General features: G+C 42.2%; 1 protein-coding gene across 11 annotated transcripts in view; it reads left to right on the top strand.

Moving 5' to 3' along the window:
• The first annotated feature begins 7,489 nt into the window (after positions 1-7,489).
• The window catches only part of LOC139548784 (synergin gamma-like), a 41,148-nt gene continuing 25,800 nt past the window's right edge, over positions 7,490-22,837 (top strand). For 4 of the 11 annotated variants that reach the window (XM_071358626.1, XM_071358628.1, XM_071358629.1 and 1 more), the window contains exons 1-10: positions 7,490-7,577; positions 13,788-13,828; positions 15,884-16,020; positions 16,563-16,690; positions 16,794-16,899; positions 17,051-17,165; positions 17,813-18,343; positions 19,760-20,038; positions 21,566-21,631; positions 21,803-21,999. In XM_071358626.1, the coding sequence (XP_071214727.1) occupies positions 7,543-7,577; positions 13,788-13,828; positions 15,884-16,020; positions 16,563-16,690; positions 16,794-16,899; positions 17,051-17,165; positions 17,813-18,343; positions 19,760-20,038; positions 21,566-21,631; positions 21,803-21,999 (1,635 nt within the window). In that variant the 5' untranslated portion in view covers positions 7,490-7,542. The remainder of the gene's footprint in view (positions 7,578-13,787; positions 13,829-15,883; positions 16,021-16,562; positions 16,691-16,793; positions 16,900-17,050; positions 17,166-17,812; positions 18,344-19,759; positions 20,039-21,565; positions 21,632-21,802; positions 22,000-22,837) is intronic. The other 7 variants (XM_071358627.1, XM_071358633.1, XM_071358631.1 and 4 more) reach the window with 7 other exon arrangements.

The raw sequence follows: 22,837 nt of genomic DNA on the forward strand, positions 1-22,837 counted from the left end.
GGATTTAGCATAAAAGTTGGGTGAAAAAAATACTAAATTCCCTTAAGTTAAGGACTTTTCTCGAATCCAATCAGTTTTCCACATTGATTCAATGTCATTGAATTTTCTTGTTCAAATGACGTGGAAACAATGTTGATTCAACCAGTTTTTGCCCAGTGGGAAGAGTGGTTGACAGATTTTGCAATAGATTGATTCTTCCTCCCTTGCAACATGTATACTTAATCATGACTCATGAGGGACCTTGAGGTAAATGGTTATCACCCTAACCTAAGCACAACATTTCCTGGCATTTTCAACATTAACGTCCCGAGTGTTACCTTTTCACCTGACTGTTTCCTTATGAGAACTGTGAAAGGAATGTATTCCTATCGACCAGATGACCCCACACCCCTCATGCCTTTGCAAATCATGTTTATTCAAGCTATCTGATCGACACACTGAATTCCCAGGTGTACACATTGTCACATTGTCCCTGTGTGTGTGTCTGTGTGTGTGTTCCTTGTCAGTAGGAGCAATGTGTAACACAATGCACATAACCCTTGAAGCAATGAGCCCTGTTGGTCAATTTCTGTGTTTATTGGCCCTCTACAAAGATCTGTTGTATTTCTATGTGATAAGACAACGGCGTCTTTGAAGTTTGTAAATCTAAAGTGCGTGTTCAATTTCCAACAGGAAGGCACCTGCACCAAGCAATCTAGCAAGTTCATTTCACCTACCATGGTGTGTTCTAAACTTTAGTGTGTATAAGCATCATCAGTATGTTTCTTATGATCTGAGCAAACCCATGAACACGTCCCCATATTCAATCATAATATCTTCAACGCAGAGGAATATTTTCCTTCCTTCCCTGTGCGACAGACAGACCAACAGTACAGGGAGTCAGTGGAAGACCTTTCCCACTTGTCTGGAACAACAACCGAAATATCCCCCAGGAAGAACAACTTGAAAGGGCCAATCTGTTGTCTCGGTAAGCACAGTATTGGGAGTCTCACATTGTTATTATGGGTGGGCTAGGTCTTTAGAGGGCACACAGAGGGAGGCCACTGCTAACAACATGTATGACGTGTAATTCATACATGGACCCAGGCCACCGTCTCTCACATTGCTCAGCTGAGGTTAAGCATGATTGTGGTGCTATGTAAGAGGCTATGTGAGAGGCTATGTGACAGGCTATGTGAGAGGCTATGTGAGAAGCTTCCACAAGCTTCCACAAGCTTCCCACAATAAGTTGGGTGAATTTTGTCCCATTCCTCCTGTCAGAGCTGGTGTAACTGAGTCAGGTTTGTAGGCCTCCAAGCTTTAACTTCCTGACTGATGTCTTGAGATGTTTCTTCAATATATCCACATAATTTTCCTGCCTCAAGATGCCATCTATTTTGTGAAGTGCACCAGTCCCTCCTGCAGCAAAGCACCCCCACAACATGATGCTGCCACCCCTGTGCTTCACGGTTGGGATGGTGTTTTTCGGCTTGCAAGCCTCCCCCTTTTTCCTCCAAACATAACGATGGTCATTATGGCCAAACAGTTCTATTTTTGTTTCATAAGTCCAGAGGACATTTCTCAAAAAAGTACGATCTTTGTCCCCATGTGCAGTTGCAAACCATAGTCTGGCTGTTTTATGGCGGTTTTATAGCAGTGGCTTCTTCCTTGCTGAGTGGCCTTTCAGGTTATGTCGATGTAGGACTCGTTTAACTGTGGATATAGATACTTTTGTACTTGTTTCCTCCAGCATCTTCACAAGGTCCTTTGCTGTTGTTCTGGGATTGATTTGCACTTTTCGCACCAAAGTACGTTCATCTCTAGGAGACAGAATGCGTCTCCTTCCTGAGCGGTATGACGGCTGCGTGGTCCCATGGTGTTTATACTTGCGTACTGTTGTTTGTACAAATGAACGTGGTACCTTCAGGCGTTTGGAAATTGCTCCCAAGGATGAACCAGACTTGTGGAGGGCTACAATTTTTTTCTGAGGTCTTGGCTGATTTCTTTTGATTTTCCCATGATGTCAAGCAAAGAGGCAATGAGTTTGAAGGTAGGCCTTGAAATACATCCACAGGTACACCTCCAATTGACTCAAATGGTGTCAATTAGCCTATCAGAAGCTTCAAAAGCCATGACATAATTTTCTGGAATTTTCCAAGCTGTTTAAAGGCACAGTCAACTTAGTGTATGTAAAGTTCTGACCCACTGGAATTGTGATACAGTGAATTATAAGTGAAATAATCTGTCTGTTAACAATTGTTGGAAAAATGACTTGTGTCATCCACAAAGTAGATGTCCTAACCGACTTGCCAAAATGATAGTTTGTTAACAAGAAATGTGTGGAGTGATTGAAAAATGTGTTTAATTGACTCCAACATAAGTGTATGTAAACTTCGGACTTCAACTGTACTTACAAATATAAAACCAATTGGTATACACTATTTCATTATCAAAGTAATAATACATTTTACTCGCTATGGTTGAGAAAGAAGTGATTGAGAAATGTATTGCACTTCAAACAAATGAATCATTCACAAGTTAGCTTACCGTTTCTTTGCTTGAATACTCAAGGGTCTTTCCTTCATGCAAACTTTATTACAAAAGTTGAACATTGTGAGGATGACACATGGAAATGGAAATATTCAAATGTAGAAACTGTTTCGAATGCACAGTTATAGCGGGAGTCAGTTAGGCAAAAGGAATTCAGCTGTACAACACTACACCATTCTCTCAAAACTACAACAAACATACAGTGTCTCAAGTCTGAACTTAAACTGCATCCTCTGTGGTGTAATATGATATGATTTTAGTACTGCATTCATCCAGTTTATAGTGTCCAACTCTTAAGGTCAGCTCTCCCCCACTGACACAAGTGAGTGTTTAGCATATAATTTGTTTATGACAGGATCTCAGCCATACAAAAAGCAACGTTCAAGATTAGCCCCTGTTTTTTTCTCCATGGAAGGGGACAACTTTGATAAATTAATCTGTGGGGTGGGTGAGCGTGTTATCTTACAAAGTGTTAGAATGCACTTTATTGTGTGTTGTCCAAGAAAACCTGAATACACAATGAGAGACCACAATATACAGGAGGGTGAATGGATATTTATTGTAAGAGTTAATGTAATGTGATGGCAAATTACTGTAGTAATACTCTGGCTGAGCTATTCTATCCTTAGTTTAAAGAGAACTGAAAGACCCTGAAAGAGACTGTCCTCCATAGTTCTAAGAGGAGGAGTCATGCTGGGGAAACCCTTGTAATCCAATGATGTTGCTCTGTTTGGTTATCAATGAGCCCTTTGATTTTAGGCCCAGGGAGCCACTAAAGATCTGACTACTGCTCTTTAACTACTTTTCACTGAAAGAAACACAGGTTATAGAAGAAAGAGCACTATACTCATTTGCATAAAAGGGAATTTACAATGCTATACTATACAGCATTAAAGTCACCCAATAGCTTACACAATCTCTATCAAAATTGCTGTGTGTAAACTAAACACACCTATTTCAATTAAATTATAATTCAATATATTTTTGCAGTTTTCTGGGGCTAATCTGATTTTTTTGTGTGTTATAATTTAAGAGTAATTATAATTTAAATCACAGATTATGTTTGTTCATGTGAGCACATATTGACAATAGCATTGGACTGAATATTTAATATTGTACATTATCATTGTGTGTTTTATTGCATCATTTTGGCTACGTTTGCATTTTGGCTCTGTGAGAGGAAATATTTGACTGTCTATCTTTAAATATTATAGTCTAACTGCCAGACAGCTTCTAATATCTCCATATCTGAACTTAGAATCTAGTGATTCTATTTGTGCATTTATTCTAGTCTTACATCATTGCCTTTTGTTTCAATAGTATTTGATGTGATGTTGATCCATCAACCATTGTTAAACAAATGAACCTACAGTCTCTTCCCCGACTTCTGTCCCCATTTGTCATCCAGTCTGTCTCTGTTATGGAATCTCTAGCCAGAGAGCTCAGGTTAATGACCGACATGGTATTGTCATCATTCATGTCATTGACCACATTGTGAAAAACAAAGAGGACAGAAAAAGGAAGATGTAGAGTTGGTGATAAAGGGAGGTAGAGGAGAAAGTTAAGCCGGAAAGAGAAAAGTCATGCAGATAACGATTACAGCATAGCTAAATTGTAATAAGAGAGTAGAACATGTAAGGATAGGTTTCACTGACCAGAGAGTTTGACATTTGTTCACTAGTGTATTGCCAAGACAGAGGAGTGAATCTTCAGTTCCAGTGGGGACCCAGAGGTCAACGCAAGGAGCGAGATGGACACGTGGGGAACAGAAGGAAGGGACACAGGGACGGAAAGTGGAAGCGGCAGGGTGAATGTGGCCGTGTGTTTAGCAGTCCCAAAAGAATGGGTACTACATCAACTCCAGCTGGGGCCCAAGGGGTTAATGTATAAGACTGCCCAGCAGGGGTCAGGGGTCAGGAGGCCACTCTCCACCAGGGCTAATTGGCCACAGCGAACAGAGTTCAGGCCCACCGGCCGGCCCTCCATGGAGAAATACATACACATGTATACAGCAGCTTTGATAGAGGCGTCTTCCATCAAAGCCCTTGATCTGACTGAAAGAGAGCTCCTCTGTTATACTTCTGTTCTCAGACAGGCCTGAGTTAGAACAATCCTAGCCCTTCACTGTACATCTCCCTCACTACCACCTACAGTGATGCAGTTTGACAAGTATAGACAGTATAGGAGGCCTTTGGTTCTTTCTTACAGATGCATTTCAATGCAATTCTTTGTTGTTGTAGGTTCAGATTACATTTGAAAACTCTTTTTCTTTTGTGTTTATTTAAAAAAATAACATTTCATCCCCTTTTTTCTCAGCATATAATTCATCTGCAGTAAACTGGCAGAAATTGCAATGTCAAGTAAAAAGTACTGTAAATTGATGTAACCTGCTCATTGTTGTGGGATGACTTTATTGTCTTCAGTGTGCAAGTATATAAACCCTTATGCCATACTAAATGAAAAGTAGTTGTCCAAGGCAACACAAAGGGCTCAATTAGCATGTAAAAAGTAGGACAAATCCTCCTGGAAGATGTTCTATCTATTACAAGCCATAATTTAGCTGAGAGTCTGACAGTTGTGTATCATAAACACAGGAAACAACACAACTGACGTAGAGAAACAAACAGTCAATAGAACGAAGTGCTATACTTCTGAGAGTTGTTGTCACAGTACACTATGCTGTACTTTCTGTCAGAAATAACCATTCCCAGGACACAAACTGCTACAAGTAAATTATTGCACTACAAATATAAACAAATTAGCTTTATCCAGTAGGCCATAAAACCTCAGATGTGATACATTACATTGTTAAAGGATAAATAAGTCGAATGGGAAGTCTTTTCACAGCCCGAGGGTATCAATCTTACTAGCAGGCCATCAGAGGAATAAGTCAGAATAAGAATGAAAGCTCTTTTTGGCCCATTGTTTCTAAATGGATAGTAAATGAGATGTGTCTCATCTTGTCTTCTCCCGTCAGAGACAGATCATATACAGTACAGAAGGATCCTGACAGATTGCAGTTGTCATGCTGATGCTGTCACTGGCCTGGTGCTGAAGAAGTTAATGATTTATGGAGAATGGTGGGATGCCCAGAGTGGGCCTGGGTTAATGTTCGACTCTCTCACAGGGCCACCTCTGGGGTCTGCCTGCCCACAGCCTGCCCAGGCAGCTCCACCGTAGGGGGACCTGCCTGACTCTGCTGGCCTCCAGCTAAACTCTGTGCTCCCAGCAGGGTAGGAGACCCATGCTCTGTTCAAGGCCTGTGAATGGATTCAAAGAGCTGTGTAGGAGGGACTGAGGAGACTGATGAGGGGCTGGTGAGGAGTTTCACAAGTGCAAAAAGTAGCAAACAAATTAAATTCCTTCAGAAGATATTGTATAAATCAGCACTTCACACTAAAACAAATCACGGGATAGGACAACTGCTAATCAGTGTATCTGTAATGATAGTTTAGTAATGAGTAGTTAGTAGTTTCTTTTAAAGAATGTATTGCACCAAGTATCAGTTACATTTGTGTCAGTAGCCATGTGTCATTGTACCAATATGGATGCAATATGGACTAATGGGTTAAGTCATTTGTTTATATTTGTAGTGCAGTAATTTATTTGTAGCAATTTGAAACCTGGAAATTGTAGTTTCTGTCAGAAAGTTCAGTATACTAATGTGGATGCACAATGGTATAATCAAAGGTATAAGTATGCAATATCCTCCTTTGCATATTTGGGTATTATTCTACACAATCAGGACATACCCTGTCTGTGATCTATTGAACGCATCAGATGCATTCAGAGTAAAAATGATATAAATGCGGTCAATCCTAGCTGGTGGCTTTGCGACCGGGTGATGGATAGCAGAGAGTCCTGTCATTCTATGTTTCACCCTACCCTCATTAAGCTGTAAATCTTTCACAACAACACCCACAGAACAGTGGGAGAAGGGCTCATCCTTGTAACTCCACCTTGTCACTGGTGCAACAATGAAGATGCTTGCTGAAAACGTTTATGTGAGGGGCCACACAATAGCCTCAATACCTCATTCAGCCAGTATAAATGTTGGACAAATCTCTCAGGGAACAAATGCAGGTGCCATGAAATACAAGCTGTAAAAATATCAGTTTATTTGATAATGGTTATACAGATGTAGGATCTAAATTTGACCCAGTTTGCTACATCAGAAAAAGAATCCTGCAGCAACAGGACATTCTATTATTATGTAGATTATTTTCAATGGAAGTTTTTGTAGGGGTTGATAAAACATTTCGTAAGGAAAAATTAAGTCTGAAATGTCAAAGTGGAAATTACAAACTTCAGAAGGCTTTTTAAACCTCAAATACACGACACGTTTTACATTTCCTGCATTGCAGGAAAGTTCTGCAAAAGGGTGATCAAATGAAGATCCTACATCTGTATTAGGGAAATCTAATCTTATCAATTAGGAAGACTGAGGGGTCAAATCAATTGAACCCATGTTGCAGTAGGACTACCCACGAAGATAACTGTTCCCATGTCATCAAATAAAATCAGAGTGTTTGAGGGACTGAAAAAACACCATGATCGATGCATGTGTTGAACTGACAGTATTTATGTAAAACACACATATTGCAAACCTTGCAGAGGCAGGTTTAATTCTATCCAGCCCAGGATAGGGTTATAATGTAAGTGATATGGAAGACCTGGAAGACCCAGGGAAATTAATCATCAGCATTGACTTAGTGACATTTATTTATCTTTTATTTATCTAAAATCAAAAATACCTTAGAAATGTGGGACTATTTGAAAGGTTTGTCTTGTGATTTGAGAAGCATCTTCTCCATATAATCAAGACAGGTACACAATTTACATATTTACTGTAAACTTTGCCTTGGCATCATGTTCCATGGACGCAATGCCAAACATTTTAGTGAGCTTGACAGAAGCACCACCTTGTGGAGGAGAAACGGCAATGACACGGAAGATCCGTCACACACCGTCACTGCCGACGACATCTTTCTGTCACAGACCAATGTTATCAAGATGGCGTTACGGCCAGGATCTGGGGGAGGTGGCAGGTACTTATTTTCTGTCTGTATAAATATATAAGAAACGAGTCAACTATTTGTCTCACGGTATTCTGCACTTGACAGCTGCGGTTTAAATTTACACACGGAATAGCGAGTGAAGAATAAGCGTTGCAATACGTTAGGCGAGGCAGGCTAGCCATACAGCTAATAATGCTAGATGCCTAAGTTAGCTAGCTATCATAGGAATGCAGCTTTTTAGTGAAGTGCTAACGGTTAGATGTATTGTCACATCTTTGCTGGCTGTCGAATAATAACAAATAATATTGGTTATAGTTTATATAAAGCGTATTTGCAGCACAGTAATGTAGTTAGCTAACTGCTAACGTTAGCGAGTAGCTAGATCAGTTGAGTTGTCAGATGTTGTTTGCTAGCTAACGCTAGTTGCTTGTACAAGCAGTCCAGGTATGGATTGGCAGGCTAAGAGGTTTCGATACCTGAACACACTGTCATCTTTAGATTGTCTGACGTTACGTCAGAGTATCCACACTGCACACATTCTCCCCAACCTCCTTCAATGGTGATGGTGCTTTCAAGACAACTGGGAACTTGTAAAAAACTGAGGTCAAATCATGCTAATATCCCATAAGATGTTATCCCCTAAACATTCAAGCACTAAAGCAGCTAACCTGTGCTGCCATGGTGAATCTTCCTGGACAAAGCTGATGTCTGATCAGGTGTTGGATGACATCATGAAGCAAGCTGCCATGCCCTCATTCTTTCAGTGGACAAATCTAGGCTTGATCATGATCTCATCACACCTGCATATAGCCTAGATCTTGTTTTTGCCCCCATGAAAGATAAATCCTCTCTGCTTAGACTAAAATACTTTTGCTTTTCTGATCTTTGCTTCTGGTCTGATGTCATTATAATACAACTATTGTAGTTCAGTCAGTCAGATCTATCAGTCATGTCTTAACACTAGAACCGCTATAGGCCAACGGCCACTGACGTTTGATTTTGTAAATTAAACAAATTGTCCCAAAAAGAATGCTAGGTCCTGAGCCTTCCCTAACTTTTCCTAAATGTTTCTATTTTACATTGCTCATTTGTTAGGATTTTTAAATCACAAACAGAAAAGTATTTAGAGACTTTCCCCCCGTTTTTTCCCCCCACCAATTCCCAACTTAACCCACGAGACAATGCGCTGTAGAACGTTGTTACCCAGCCAGGCGCTAATGAGTCTCTCTCTCACTGAATTAATGATAATTGTGCACATTACTTCACAATTGAATTTAAATCAGCGTTGACGCTTATGTTTATAGCAAATCATTTGACCAGACTCCTTGCGGGTTTATATTATGTTCTTTTACATTTACTTTGTAAAAATAAGCTGTTACAGGACTGTTTTATTTACTACAACTCTATTACTAATCACATTTATTGTGAAGGAAACAAAAACATGCTACGTCGTGCAGCAGGCCTTTAGAATAATGAAAAACATATCCTTGACTGAGTTGATGAGCAAAGGGAAGCAAACAATGCCAACCCACTGAATGAATGCCAAATGGATGAATGGGATATAATTGTGCAAGTTACTTAACAATCAAATTTAAATTTGGCCCAACTGAATGATGAGGGTGAAGAGGCTGATTTAATTTAGAACAACAATAGTATAATGATGAGTTTGTGTTATGCCTTTTTATCACCGTTAATAATTTGACCGCAAGCCTTGTGGATTCATACCATTCTCTTTTACGTTTTACTTTGTAAAAACAAGCTGTCAACTGACTGTTTTATTTACTATAACTCTATTACTAATCACATTTATTGTACTGGAAACGAAAACATGCTATGTGTTGCAGTAGGCCTTTAGAATAATGCAAAACATATAATTGACTATCCAAGTGGATGAGCAAGGGGAAACAAACGATGCCAGTCAGCCTGCGTAGCCGGCCCATGTAAACTACACCAAAACTAATTTCGGTATAGCCTATAGACAAGATTAAATTGACAATAGTCTGATTATGAGTTGTCAAATTATACATGAAGAGATGGGCGCATCTTGTAATTGACAGAGGCAAGGAAAGGAGGATCACTATCAAATCCTCCTTCAGAGTCAAATGCAGGTAACATGTTTTGATGTCTATATCTATACTTACCTTTGTCAAATTACTCTCAATTCAAGAGGTACAGCATTATTTACAAATTGGACTTTTTCCAAGAATATTTGCGCTGTCCATGCGTTCAGTACATGACCACTCGCATGGCAACATTGCTCTGGCTACTAAGCAAAGACTAGTAACATAATAAATGTAAAATATGCTATTTTGTTTTCTTTTAAATTCATTTTCTTATTTCCACAATGTTTCTTTTGACCTACCAAAACGAAAATTATAATAGAGTTCTTTGTGATGGACTTGAACTAGTGGTTTTTTGTTTTTACTTAGAGCCTAAAGTAACATAAACAAATGAAAACGCTATTATGTTCTTTTGAAATAATAGTTTTCTAATGTGACCTAAGACCTTTATAAACAACCAAATTCTTCTTCCGATAGCATTATTTGAAATGTATTTATTAGACTGTTAGAATGTTAATGTGTCGAAAATGTACTTTAGGCTTATGTTTTTTTTTATTGTTATATTTTTACATGGATATATTTTCACAAATATTTATTCATGCAATTCATGCTTTACAATTGTTTATGCGCTGTTTATCAAGTCTAGGTGCATATGTTTGCGCACCTTGCGGGTTGATGTGAATCTGATGATTATGCTAAAGAGGATGGCCGGCAACGTTCTCAACTTTCTCTAGTGGGTACTTCTAGGCTGAAAGACCAGACGGTTATCGTGTTAAACCTGAGCTGCTGTAGTGAAATAAAGCCTTTGCTTTAAATCTCCTCTCAGTTTTTAGCGATTGATGTAGAGGTCTATGAGAAATGGTAAATATTTAGTAAAATCTTGAGTCCTGCATGAGCCTGTTGATATTGGTGAAGCAGCAGCTCATCCTACATTGGACTTGAAAAGGCTATCCTCATGACTTTTTCATCAGCAGGTTGGGCCCGAGTTGAGCGGTGTGAATAATTCATGTCTGTCTGCTACATGCCTCTGGACCCGACCAGCCAGGTGATACGGATACTGATGCTGGGGAAACCAAATAGCTTTAGATTAGGCTAGGCCTACAGATTAGGTTGGCCAGAGTAGCCTATCTCATATATGGTCTCATTGAAAATAACAGGTGATGTTTGTCTCTGACTAACAAATGTTCTGGAGACATTTCTTGTCCTGGCATTGGTGTACTTTAAGACCATTGGTGGGGGTCAGATATAGGTGAAGTGCTGATTTAGAGTGCTGAGCAGCTGTACAAACACCAACTGAACTCATCTATATTGAAAGCTAAGATCTGTAGAGAAGACTGTTTCTCTGGTTCTATTGGTATTATTCAGGCCTCTCCCCCTTTTCTATTAGTAAGCTGTCTACACCCAACGGACTGGCTAGTGGTCTCAGATCAGCGAACGTGACCGGGGCTAGCTGTGCATAGCTCTGCTGGGTGTGTGTGACTGTGTTAGTGTGTGGTGAAGTGGGTGGGTGGTGTGGTGGGTGGTGGACATACTACTTGATGACAGAATGTGACACACTGAGCCAGGGACGAGGAGCAGGCAGGCAGGCGCTGTGCTGGCAAGCTAGACTGAAATTAATGAAACCCATCCTGATCCCAGGCTGTCAACAGTAGCCAGAGGCGTGAGTCTACTCTTCACTGGCCCTGCTGCCTGGCATAGCACTCTGAGGATGTGTCACAAATGGCACCCTATTACCTATGTAATGCGCTACTTTTGACCAGAAAATCTCACACATCATGGGACTAGCACACCGCTTTGGGCTCCCGAGTGGCGCAGCTGTCTAAGGCACTGCATCTCAGTGCTAGAGGCGTCACTACAGACTGGTTCCTGGTTCGAATCCAGGCTGTATCACAACTGGCCGTGATTGGGAGTCACATAGGGTGGCACACAATTGGCCCAGGTCGTCCGGGTTTGGCTGGGGTAAGCCATCATTGTAAATAAGAATTTGTTCTTAACTGACTTGCCTAGTTAAATAAAGGTTAATTAAGTAAAAAATCCAAATGAGGCCTATAGGAAGTTGCGATAGGAGAGCTGTACTGTAGCAACAAATACTAGCTCCATTTTGGAGTTGTGTTGAGCTTGTGGGAAAAGCTCAGCTAAATGTAGCATTCATCTTCATTTAAAGTGCTTTGATGGGTGGGACTGAGAAATTGTACTCGGATGAATTGCTCAAGACAGGGTTAAGTGTTATTTAATAGGTTCATAGTTAAGTATCATATTAAAGCCGAGCTGTTTAATCAGACTTTGGGAGGGTACATGATTGGTGCTGGTGCTTCCAGACTTTCAGTATGCACTTTATTTATTCATTATGTCCAAAATGCCAAAAAGAATGAAAGACTTGCAGAAGTATGGTTTACATTAGGTTGCAGTGCAGTAGATGCAGTAGATGGATGCATTACATAATTTAAGGCTCATATGAGGAGTTCATTGATGTTGAAAGATCAGTACTTTTGTTTAAATTCGTTACCAGAGTGAAAAGGAGAAAGAACGTTAGGTCTAATGATACACACGGATCTGGTAGGCTAGTTACTGTGGTAGAAGCACCTTTATGCATGTGACACGGCCCAAGCCTTATATTAGCCCAACAATGTTGGTTGTATCAATGAACACAGGACTTGTACAATGCAATGGCCTATACAGAGCCCACAGCTGGTATCACTGGCACTGCTGATCTCACTCTGGGTTAATCTGCACTGTTGTTCCAGGGGGTTTCATTTGCTGTGGTTGCGTAGAATAGCGCTGCTATGAAAGCTCTGTAAAGCTACAGGCTAAATCTGAGGGAGAACAGATGTGAGCCAGAATGTCTCACTCCACATCAAGCCCAGGTTAAGGGAAAGGATCCTGGTATTGTTAATGCATTGTATTATTCAATTTGTAAACAAAGGAATACTGTTTTTTTTTAATTATAATTATATGATTCTGGCATCCTAAAATAGAAAAACAAAGTTTTTTGTCTCGCATGGCATTTTGGTACCTTAGGGAAATTATTATTTTGACAAGATGGAGAAAAAACAGAGCTTGCAAGTGCTATTTGGATGGATTCATGGATTTGCCTGAAATGGCAGTTGTAAGGTGAAACTCCAAGGTCCAGTGTACTGCTCTGTAGGATGGACTGGGCTACTGGGCTTACCTGGGTATTATTAGTCTCTCTAGATGTTCAGGTGTTATGATGGCGTCAGTAGGACCATAGAGCTAGTGAGAGGAGGAGTCAGACAAGAAGCAGACTGGATCAAAGTTCCAAGCTGGCCTTGTTGACTCTTTATCCCTCTCTCTTACCTAGTTCTCTGACACGGTCTGTTCTTAGAATCTAGTCTATCTTTTGTGTTTCTATAGATAAATACGTTTATATAGATTCCTGCTCTTGTCTCCATTTCCCTGCCGTGTCTCGATCTAGACAGATGCTCCATCAATTACAGCACATGAAACGACCACTGACGTGCATTCCATTCAAATCTTCATGTCTAGCTGTTATTACTTTACCACTATGTAAAATTACAGAGCATGGATATGCTTGGAGAAGCATTCCAGAACGACTGTTTTCAGAGGAGCTCATTCCCTGATCGATAAATGTTCTTCTGAGCAACAGCAAAGGGTTATTGGATAGATTTTTCTTCCTGCCTGTCAGGTTTAGTGTTTGCGGTCAATGCAATATTTATTCATGCATTCCCTGGAAAGCAGTGAGCTAGAACAATAAGGGCCACACTGGATTCAAGTCCAGGATGCCTAGCCGAACAGAAAAGTGTCCAAAATATAAAGACGGAACAGAAAAAGGGAGGCTAGGTATTGATACATCACCATACAGTTGCATGTTTCTTATTTTTCTTTCTCTCCGTGCCATTGTAAGGAAATCATATCCAATCTCCAGTTTTACTAATTCTTTGTGATGTGAATGCTGACTCCGTTGTTAAAATGATAGCTATTGTGTCACATTGTTTAAAGTCTGACAAATTATTGGTGTGAACTGATAATGATCCATTTGCTGAATGATTTTCGATAAATAGCCCAATCTTTCCTACTTTTATGTGATAGCCTATTGTGAGAGACAGTTGAATGATTTCAGCCTAGATGTTCTCCATTAGTCTTCCCTTTAGGCTTGTCTCTAGCTGTGTTATTGACCTGTGTTTTTCCTTCTCTCCTGCAGTTTTATTTATCCTGTTGGAGGGGGCCTGGGACCGCCACAAGGTGAGTCATCCTGCACACTACGTCCCAAATGGCACCATATTTCCTATTTAGTGCAGTACTTTTGACCAGTAGTGCACTATATAGGGAATAGTGTGCCATTTGTGACGCGTCCTGTCAGTCAGCGCTACTCTTCCAAATCTCCCCGGGCACTTCACTCTCTTATGTGCCCTGGTTTCTTGAGAAGTTTTTGGATTCAGTAAATAGGCCTAATTAATAACTCATAATGATGTTTATCAGAGTGAAGTCAGTTCAGATGTGCAGTCTGCGCTATCAACAACAACATCAGTCAAATACAATACATAGGCACTAGGTTTATGTCCTATCTGTTTGTAATAGTTTATTAGGTCATGGGGATATTTGATCATCTCACATTGGCAGTGTGATAGTAAGCTCTGGAATTGACCTTGATGACTTAACAATACTAAGCGTTGGTGATTACCCATGACAACTCTCTGGTATCATGTAGCTTATGTTGTAGCTGTGTTATGTATAGGGTGTTTGTTGAGTTTACAATGACACTCTTCATAAACAAACTAGGGCTGGGTGATATGGCCTAAAAATCATATCTCTATTTTTTTCAAATTTATGGGCGATTCACAAAATGTATCTTGATTTACAAAAACATTTTTGTCTCTAAATAAGCGTTGTTGTACAATTAAAGGTAAAATACACTGCATTTAAAACAGTCAGCAATAATCTAATGAATTCAGGACTAAATATAACCCTTCCACAACCATAAGACCCTCTAATAATTACATTTATTTGATTAAAATAGTTTAACTTGCTTTTTGTTGCAATAATCACTTTTCTGGCTTTCAAGTCTTTCTATGAAAATGCAATTTTTGGTTACAAATGTAACTAGAATATGCACAATGTGTATTGACTAATAATGACTGACTTCTTGTAGCAGGTATTAGGCTATAGAGAATGAACACAGGTCTCATCAACAGTCTCTCAGCTCTCGTGCTGGTGATTAGCCAGCTAATCTTTATATGTCAAGTTTCAAGACAACTTGAATCTATTTGCTAGCTAACAAAGTTGAACAGTTGAATTGTTATTAACTCACCCTTCTGTCTGTCTCCAACTGTTTGAACAGCATGCTAGCCTTTCCACTATGTTCACATGTTAAAATCAAGTGGTCTACCTTATTTCTCAGAATGACAACGAGTTGCCAATTCCTTATATAATGTGTTTTATGCTTATTGCACATTTATAAAACACAGACTAGACAGATATTATAACAGTCGTTGGCTAAAATGCTGCTACCGGTACGTGGTACCAATGCCGCGTTGTGACAAACTGAGCATTCATTTTCCAGAATCAATTTTCATTGATCATCTCGTTTTAGGAGTGTCTGCTCATCGCGCAATTTGAGTAGTTGAGACGTAAAAACCTTATCATTTGAAAAGTTATACAGATCTCTGGTGTAAATGGGGAAGGTGCACACAGCACAGAGGAGTGAAAGAGAGGAGACTAAAAATACAACATGAGAACAAGCTCATAAACTCGAAAAATAGGCATTTGGAATATCGTGCAAAAACATAAAACGAACACACACACGCCCTTGTGTCAGTGGCTGTGTTTTTTTTATTTTTTAGATGTTTCAGCAAATACACATCAGAATGCATGCAGCACTTTGTTGGGATGATCCATAACCCATTATTCAGCCTGGTTGGGGCGTTATATGGTAAATCATGTGGCGGCTCCAGGAGGACTGTTCTATTCCCTAATACTCCTCTGTTTTACTCTGAGCTGTCACAGCACTCCACTCACACTGGCAAAACAGATTGGGTTGTTGCTGAGCTTCTGTTTACTCTTCACTGTCCAGGAAATGTGCTTGCAATAATAATTCACTCCACAATGTACATCTAGTCTATGTCCAATAACACACTCCAGTCCAGTTGGGCCAACTCTACTTATATTGTCCTCCTTGACAGTACATGTTCATGCTTTAGTTACTACATGTTATCTTTATGGTTTGCAACAAACCTTTGTCAGTGTAGCCTTTTGTAGAGCTTGTGGTTGACTCTACATGTGTCGTGTGTTTTCGTCCAGGCATGTTGCCCATACAGCAGCAGCAACAACAGCAGGGTTTCCCTGGTATGGTCCAAGTCCAAATGCAGCCCAACATGCAAGGGATGATGGGAATGAACTTCGGAGTCCAGATGCCTCCTGGTGCCATGCCTATGCAGGTGTGTTGTGTGTGCGTATTTTAATGCAATGGCCACAACATATTCCTTTCATTACCCTAGAGTGAAAGGTATTCTGTTTTACATTACTGTCTCTTTGGTCCTCTGAGGTATTAAATAAGCCAAAAGAAGAAGAAGGGCAAGACAATCTCTCCTGTAATGCTGCTCTTTATAAGAGAGCAGACTGCCTCAAGCTACCTCTCTCATTCAGGCTAGACATTTAGAAGAAGGAGCACTTTGCAGGGCATTGCCTCATCCTCACCAAATCCTCTGCCTTTATTTCTGTCTCTTTGCTCTTTCTTTTTATCAAATGACAACTTTTCCTTTCCTCCATTTACTGCTGAAATGTTAGGACATCTCTGTGTTGCATAGTGTTAATAGCACACATTATTTCCAGTCTGATTGTACTTATGTAGTGATTTCTGTGTTAAAACCACTTAGAAATGCATTGGTTTCCTGACATTGCGCTGTGATAATAATGAATGAAAGGAATGATATGAATGCTAACGAGACCGCCGCTTTGTGTGCGTGTGTGTTCTGTGCAGGGTGGGATGGCCATGGGGATGCAGGCCCCTGGGATGCAGTTCATGGGCCAGCCGCAGTTCATGGGCATGAGGGGCCCCGGGCCCCAGTACACTGCCGACATGCAGAAACAGATGGCTGAGGAACACCAGTAAGAGTCTCTCTCTCTATCTTTCTCTCTACATGTTGTTCTGTCTGTCTATGTGGTCAGTGTGTGTGTTAGCTGTATGCTCTCTGTGTGTTACGTTGTGTAGGAAGCGTCTGGAGCAGCAGCAGCGGATGCTGGAGGAGGACAGGAAGAGGAGGCAGTTTGAGGAGCAGAAACAGAAGCTGAGGCTGCTGAGCAGCGTCAAACCCAAGGTGAGCCTCATCATCATCATGCCTCATCCGGTCCTAGTTCGGTCCTAGTTCCCACAGTGTGATAAAGACACATGGGATGCAATTTAGGACGCTTCAATGCTGTCAGTCTTGATACACTCTCCTCCTGAGCCCTGATTTGTCCCATCCACAGGGACAGATGGGGGCGAGTCGGGACGACGCGCTGGAGGCCATCAAAGGCAACCTGGATGGGTTCAGTAGAGACGCCAAGATGCACCCCACGCCATCCTCACACCCCAAGAAGCCAGGTACACTCATCAGTACAGTCATTGTCCTTCACTCTGTGTTTCCTCCTTATCTGTCCTCCAGGAGTCAGGACACAGCTCCACTCCCCTGCTGCCTGACTGAACAGCCTCCCCTGAGATTGATAAGGCTGCCTCTGGGGTGTAGGCAGGCAGGCAGACAGACAGACGAGACAGGCAGACAGACAAACAGGCTGGCGAAAGCCAGACTATGTGACAGCAGCTGTTGCAAAGGACAGAGCAGCCTGTATCTGCCTCTGTGTCTCACAAAGATTCTAGCATACTAAGAGAGCAACATAATCTTCTGTTTCTCTTTCATGTTTCACTTTGTTTTAGATCTTCAACTTGACCTACTGTGTGTCTCACGGTCATTACCTTGTGCATTATAGAAAGTTGTCTATTAGCAAACATCAAACTAACCACCTTATTTATTTAGTATTAATTTATCTGACATCCTTAGTTCATATTAACTGTGGACATTATCATATTTATTCATTCATATGGTAAACATATTCAACAATAATTTGCTTAAGAATCCATGGTACGTTTTCTGATCCTGCACAAACTAGCCTTTATGTGTCACTGCTATAGCACGGTGCACTGTGTCCACCTCCCATCATCGTAGCCTGTGTTGTTTTCCTCCATTTTTACAGACTCATCACCATCCCACTCTTCTGTCACCTCTCACCCCGCCCCCCCTGCTTTCACCAATGATGATGACGAGTTTAGTGACTTTATGCAGGGGCCCGTAGATGCCTCTTCCTCCTCCTCCTCCCTCTTCCCCCCCTCCTCCCAGGTCCATCCCCAGTCTTTAGACCCAGGTCCTAGTCAGAGACCCTCCTTCCCCCCCTCCTCCCAGGTCCATCCCCAGTCTTTAGACCCAGGTCCTAGTCAGAGACCCTCCTTCCCCCCCTCCTCCCAGGTCCATCCCCAGTCTTTAGACCCAGGTCCTAGTCAGAGACCCTCCTTCCCCCCCTCCTCCCAGGTCCATCCCCAGTCTTTAGACCCAGGTCCTAGTCAGAGACCCTCCTTCCCCCCCTCCTCCCAGGTCCATCCCCAGTCTTTAGACCCAGGTCCTGGTCAGAGATCCTCCTCCTCCTCCCAGTCCCTCCCTGCCTCTGTGTCCATTCCTACTGCCACCCAACACTCTACTGGAAACTCCAGCTCTCAATCTGCATTTCAAGGTAACAGTTTTTTTGTTTTTTGTTTGTATCAACCTCATAAGTCAGTGTTCAGTGTTCATAATCAACCAATAACACAGTTTGGAAGTTATCACCAGTGTTGCTGATGCGACGATAGGCCGTACCGCGTCGTGGTGTTGAAAACCCTCTAGCGTCAGACTCGGCTTGTAGTCAGTTTACTGTGTGTAAGCATACAGACGGTACGACAGATGGTCAGATTACTTAAGCCTTTAAGTTAATGCACACTAGAAAGTAAACCATGTGAGTGCCGTACCCAACAACCAGTTCTGTGTTACTGACATTTAGTAAAATACTCCCAGTGGCACATGTATTTGTACCATCCAGTATGGGCTGGGACTGTTAGTGCTCACTCTGGCTGGCAGTGGCCCTGATAAGCCAGTTATAGTGAGGAAGACTCTGACAGACAGTAAACACACCAGGAGGACAGGAGACTTGGGTAGCATCCCAAATGGCACCCTATTCCCTAATGGAATAGGCAGCGGAATAGGGTGCTCTTTGAGACGCAGCCTGGCTCTTTGTGTCCCCTGCCTTGTAATCTCCTCGATCATTCCTTGTGTTCTCTGTACGGAGAAGGAGGGAGTTCTAACTGGTCTACAGAGGATACACGCCAGCCGAGAGCTGGTACGCACACACACATCGGAATTCCGTATTTTTTTATTTTTTGTCTCCAATCCTTTAAGGAGTTAGTGACCTACTTGTCCCCCATCTATAATAAGCCAATTAGGTGGTACATACATACTCTAGCAAAAAAATTGTCAAACATACGACCGGATCCGGTCTGCAAGGGGGTCCAATCCGGCCCGCGGGTGGTTATTTTAAAACATATTTTAAATGACTGAAACCCAATTGAAACACTGTAGAAATGATAATGAACCTACATTCATACAATTTCTTGTCTGTGTCCTGCTCGCTAATAATCACCAAAATGAAAGCTAGACTGTCGGGGAGCATCGAAAATTCCAAAAACGATGGATAGAGGACTATTTTTTGCAAATTATAACACATTTTCAGTGCGGCCCTTCGGACATCGCTGAAGACCGAATGCGGGCCCCCGGGGCAAAATGAGTTTGACTCCCCTGCTCTAGCTCTTTGATATGCTACTAGTGCCATCGACCTAGAAACTGATAGCCTAGCCTATCTGTAGAATTCAGTAAGCGGCCAGAAGCTCCACCTAGGTGCAAAAGTTGAACATATTTGTCATGTAATGTGTGAAGCTGCTGATGCACTACAGTTCTACACTCTTACAGTGTCCCTGAGTTTAAATTGACACACTGAATGACAGCTGTAAAGCAATGATGGTCAGTTTCTGTGAAATCTAAATTCAATATAACTAAGAAACAGGCAGTATGAATGGTTGGGATATCAAACTGCTATGTTCCTCCTCACCCACTTCTCTAGGCCCATCCTTGGAAGAGAAACTGTTCTCCTCGTGTGATTTAATGGCTGAAAAGAAGGCCCAGGTTAGCTTTAAGTCCCAGAGGACCCTGGCCCCTAACAGAGCTACAGTCTCGGCCCAGTTTCACTCCAGCACCAAGGCCCGGAACTGGGCTGAGGCTCCTGGGGACCTGAGTTCTGCCTTCACTATAGAAACACCACAACCAGAGGCACCAGCACAGGGGCCCACAGCCCCCTCACCGCAAGCCGACACCCCTCCTTCCCAAACCAGTAGTGACGGTGGTGAGAAAAGAAACCATTTCTTAACAGTCTCTCTCTCTGCCTTCGTTCACTGCAGAATTAACACAGTCAACGCAGAGCATGGGGCCTATCTATTTTTTCACTCTCCACTCAAGCTTATGGCCGAATGCCCCCGATTCCTCTCTTATTTTTCAGCAAACACTTCAACGTTGACTGATAAGACTTCAGAAAATGTGATTTTACTGTTTCTAACCCTGATACTTCTCTTGATTTTCCAATCTGTAATGGAAATCATACTAACCACATCTGGGCTCACAGATTGGTTTGGCAAAGCCTAAAAGCTTTTGATGTCATTTATCCTGTTTTGTATGAGTCACTCATAGGGACTAGAGTGTCCCATCTCTGCCTCCTTGGGTAACTGCTTCGGGACTCCTATATAGCTGAGGAATCGTTCTGCTTGGGTCTCTTCTCCATCCAGATCTCATTAGGCCTGTCTCACGCTAGCCTGCACAATGTGGAGATCCCCTGGAGGAATACCTGGCTGCTGACTAAATAATCCTCTGTCTGTTCCTCTACTGGGGATCACTTTCCCAGAGATTGACCTCTCTCGCTCTGGCTGTGTCCCAAATGGCCCACCGTTTTCTATATAGTGTACTACTTTTGACCAGTGCCCTGTAGGTAATGGGTGTCATTTGACGCAGTCATAGAGAGACTGGCGCATGCTGCTGACTGCTTAGGTTTAACACGGATGAGATGCTACGCTTGGATTGACCCGTTCCTACTCGGGGCCTGTGGGTTTAGACCTGGGGCCTCATTCTTATTCTGCATGCCACTCTGCTACTCTGCTGCTGTCTATTTGGTTTCGTTTGTTGGTCTTTTTCCTCAGTCGCTTGCTGTCTGTCATCCAAGGCAATGTAGAGGCTCCTCATCAGAGACTGGGTGAACTGTGATAGTTATTTAAGTGTCTGAGACGATTGAGCTGGTCTGATGAGGGGATGATGTAGCCTAGTAGCTGCTTGAGTCAACATTTGTCATTTCGACCTACTAGTCTAAGGCATCCATTAAGGCATATTCCTCTCTGAATGCACCGTGTGTGTTTTAGGAGCTGCTTTTAAAATTACCTCATGGTTACACAGAATATTTAGATCAATGTCACTATGAATTAAAGAGAGAGGCTCATTTATTTGTTTGATAACCCAAATCCAACCCTCTCTTCCTCCTCAGGAGCTGTCGGAGTAGTTGGTTCTGGTACAAGGACACATGAATAGTTGTATGAAGCAGCAGGAAGCTTAGGATGTGGAATCCCAAATGGCACCCTATTCCTGTTATAGTGCACTCCTTTTGACCAGATCCATATGGGCCCTGGTTAAAGGTAGTGCATCAGAGTGCCATTTTGGATGTGTCCTTAGTGAATCAGTGCAGAGCAGCATTACATTTCCACTCAGATCTCCAGAAGGTGGAGAATACTATCCAGGCAGGCTCTGGTCTGGTGAGATAAGAGCAGGTAGTACACCCAGCCCTAAGTCTCTGCTTCAGCTCCTAACATAACTGTCCCTGTGTTGCTGACAGCAGGTGTTGGTGGGTACCCTCAGCCCATGGTACCAGGCTGGCTCTACAACGACAGCCTCATCCCAGGTAAACACCTACGTTTTGGAACAGGTTTCTACCAATGATGCATTATGTCTATGGTGTCTACTCAGATCCTCTCCAACGCCTTCTCCATTGAGTCAGAGAACTTCCTAGTTCTACCCAGTCTTTCTGTAATATGTTTGACCTGTTGCTATGCCTTCTCTTTCTCCCTTCCAGAGATGTTCAAGAAGGTCCTGCAGTTCACCATGACTCCGGGGGGCATCGACACAGCCAAGCTCTACCCCATCCTGATGTCCTCAGGCCTGCCCAGGGAAGCACTGGGCCAGATTTGGGCCTCAGCCAATCGCACCACACCTGGCATGCTGACCAAGGAGGAGCTCTACACAGTCCTGGCTCTGATTGGTGTGGCACAGGTAGGCATTTGCATCACCTTACATTTTTTAAAGGGTCCGAGTTATTAACAACAGAAAGATTTGAGGATCTGTTCTGTCATTGGGGACACAAGGCCATCCTTCACTGTGATCTTTTCTTCATGTGAAGTAAAGGACAGTCCCTAAAACTATGTTTCATAGCACCTTACTTCACTTCAGTAGTTAGGCCTAGCATATTATTATGTGTGCAGTTGATCTTCCGTGAACGGTCTTACAGTCAGTCACCCCAGACATGTGAAAGGGAGACTGATAGTGAGTGACTGTGCTGAATCTCAGCTCTGGGCCCTGGGAGGGTGGTGGTGTGAGCTCAGGCAGCCAGGTGAAAGTGACTGAGTCTCTTCTCGGTCTAGTGTGACAGCAGACCTCTTATCTCCCCCGGCCTGGCCCGGCACTGTCGCTCACCAGCACCCAGCACTGGGAGACTGACAATCCTCTGCACTGCACAACTCACTCTGCACGCCACCGCCACCTGCCACAGCGAGAATAATATCACTTATTTTGTTACGTAAGAGTCTTGAGGGAGCGCCGGCATGAGCTGCATCCTTTGTACAATGATGAAAAAGATTGGGAAGCCGCCGCCAGTGATGGCTGTTAAAATGGAACTTGACTAATGAATGATTTATTTCAGCAAAACATCTGTCTGGCTCCTGCTGGATGGAATACAATTATAATAGATGATTGGGTTGGATGAAAGGAAACGCACAATTTTCCAGTGTCACTGCTTTATAATTATGATGCACATACATAATAGGCTAGGCTATCAGTTTCTAGGTCGATGGCACTAGTAGCATATCAAAGAGCTAGAGCAGGGGAGTCAAAC

Source organism: Salvelinus alpinus, chromosome 22 (assembly GCF_045679555.1).
Source record: "Salvelinus alpinus chromosome 22, SLU_Salpinus.1, whole genome shotgun sequence".
NCBI classification, from domain to species: domain Eukaryota; kingdom Metazoa; phylum Chordata; class Actinopteri; order Salmoniformes; family Salmonidae; genus Salvelinus; species Salvelinus alpinus.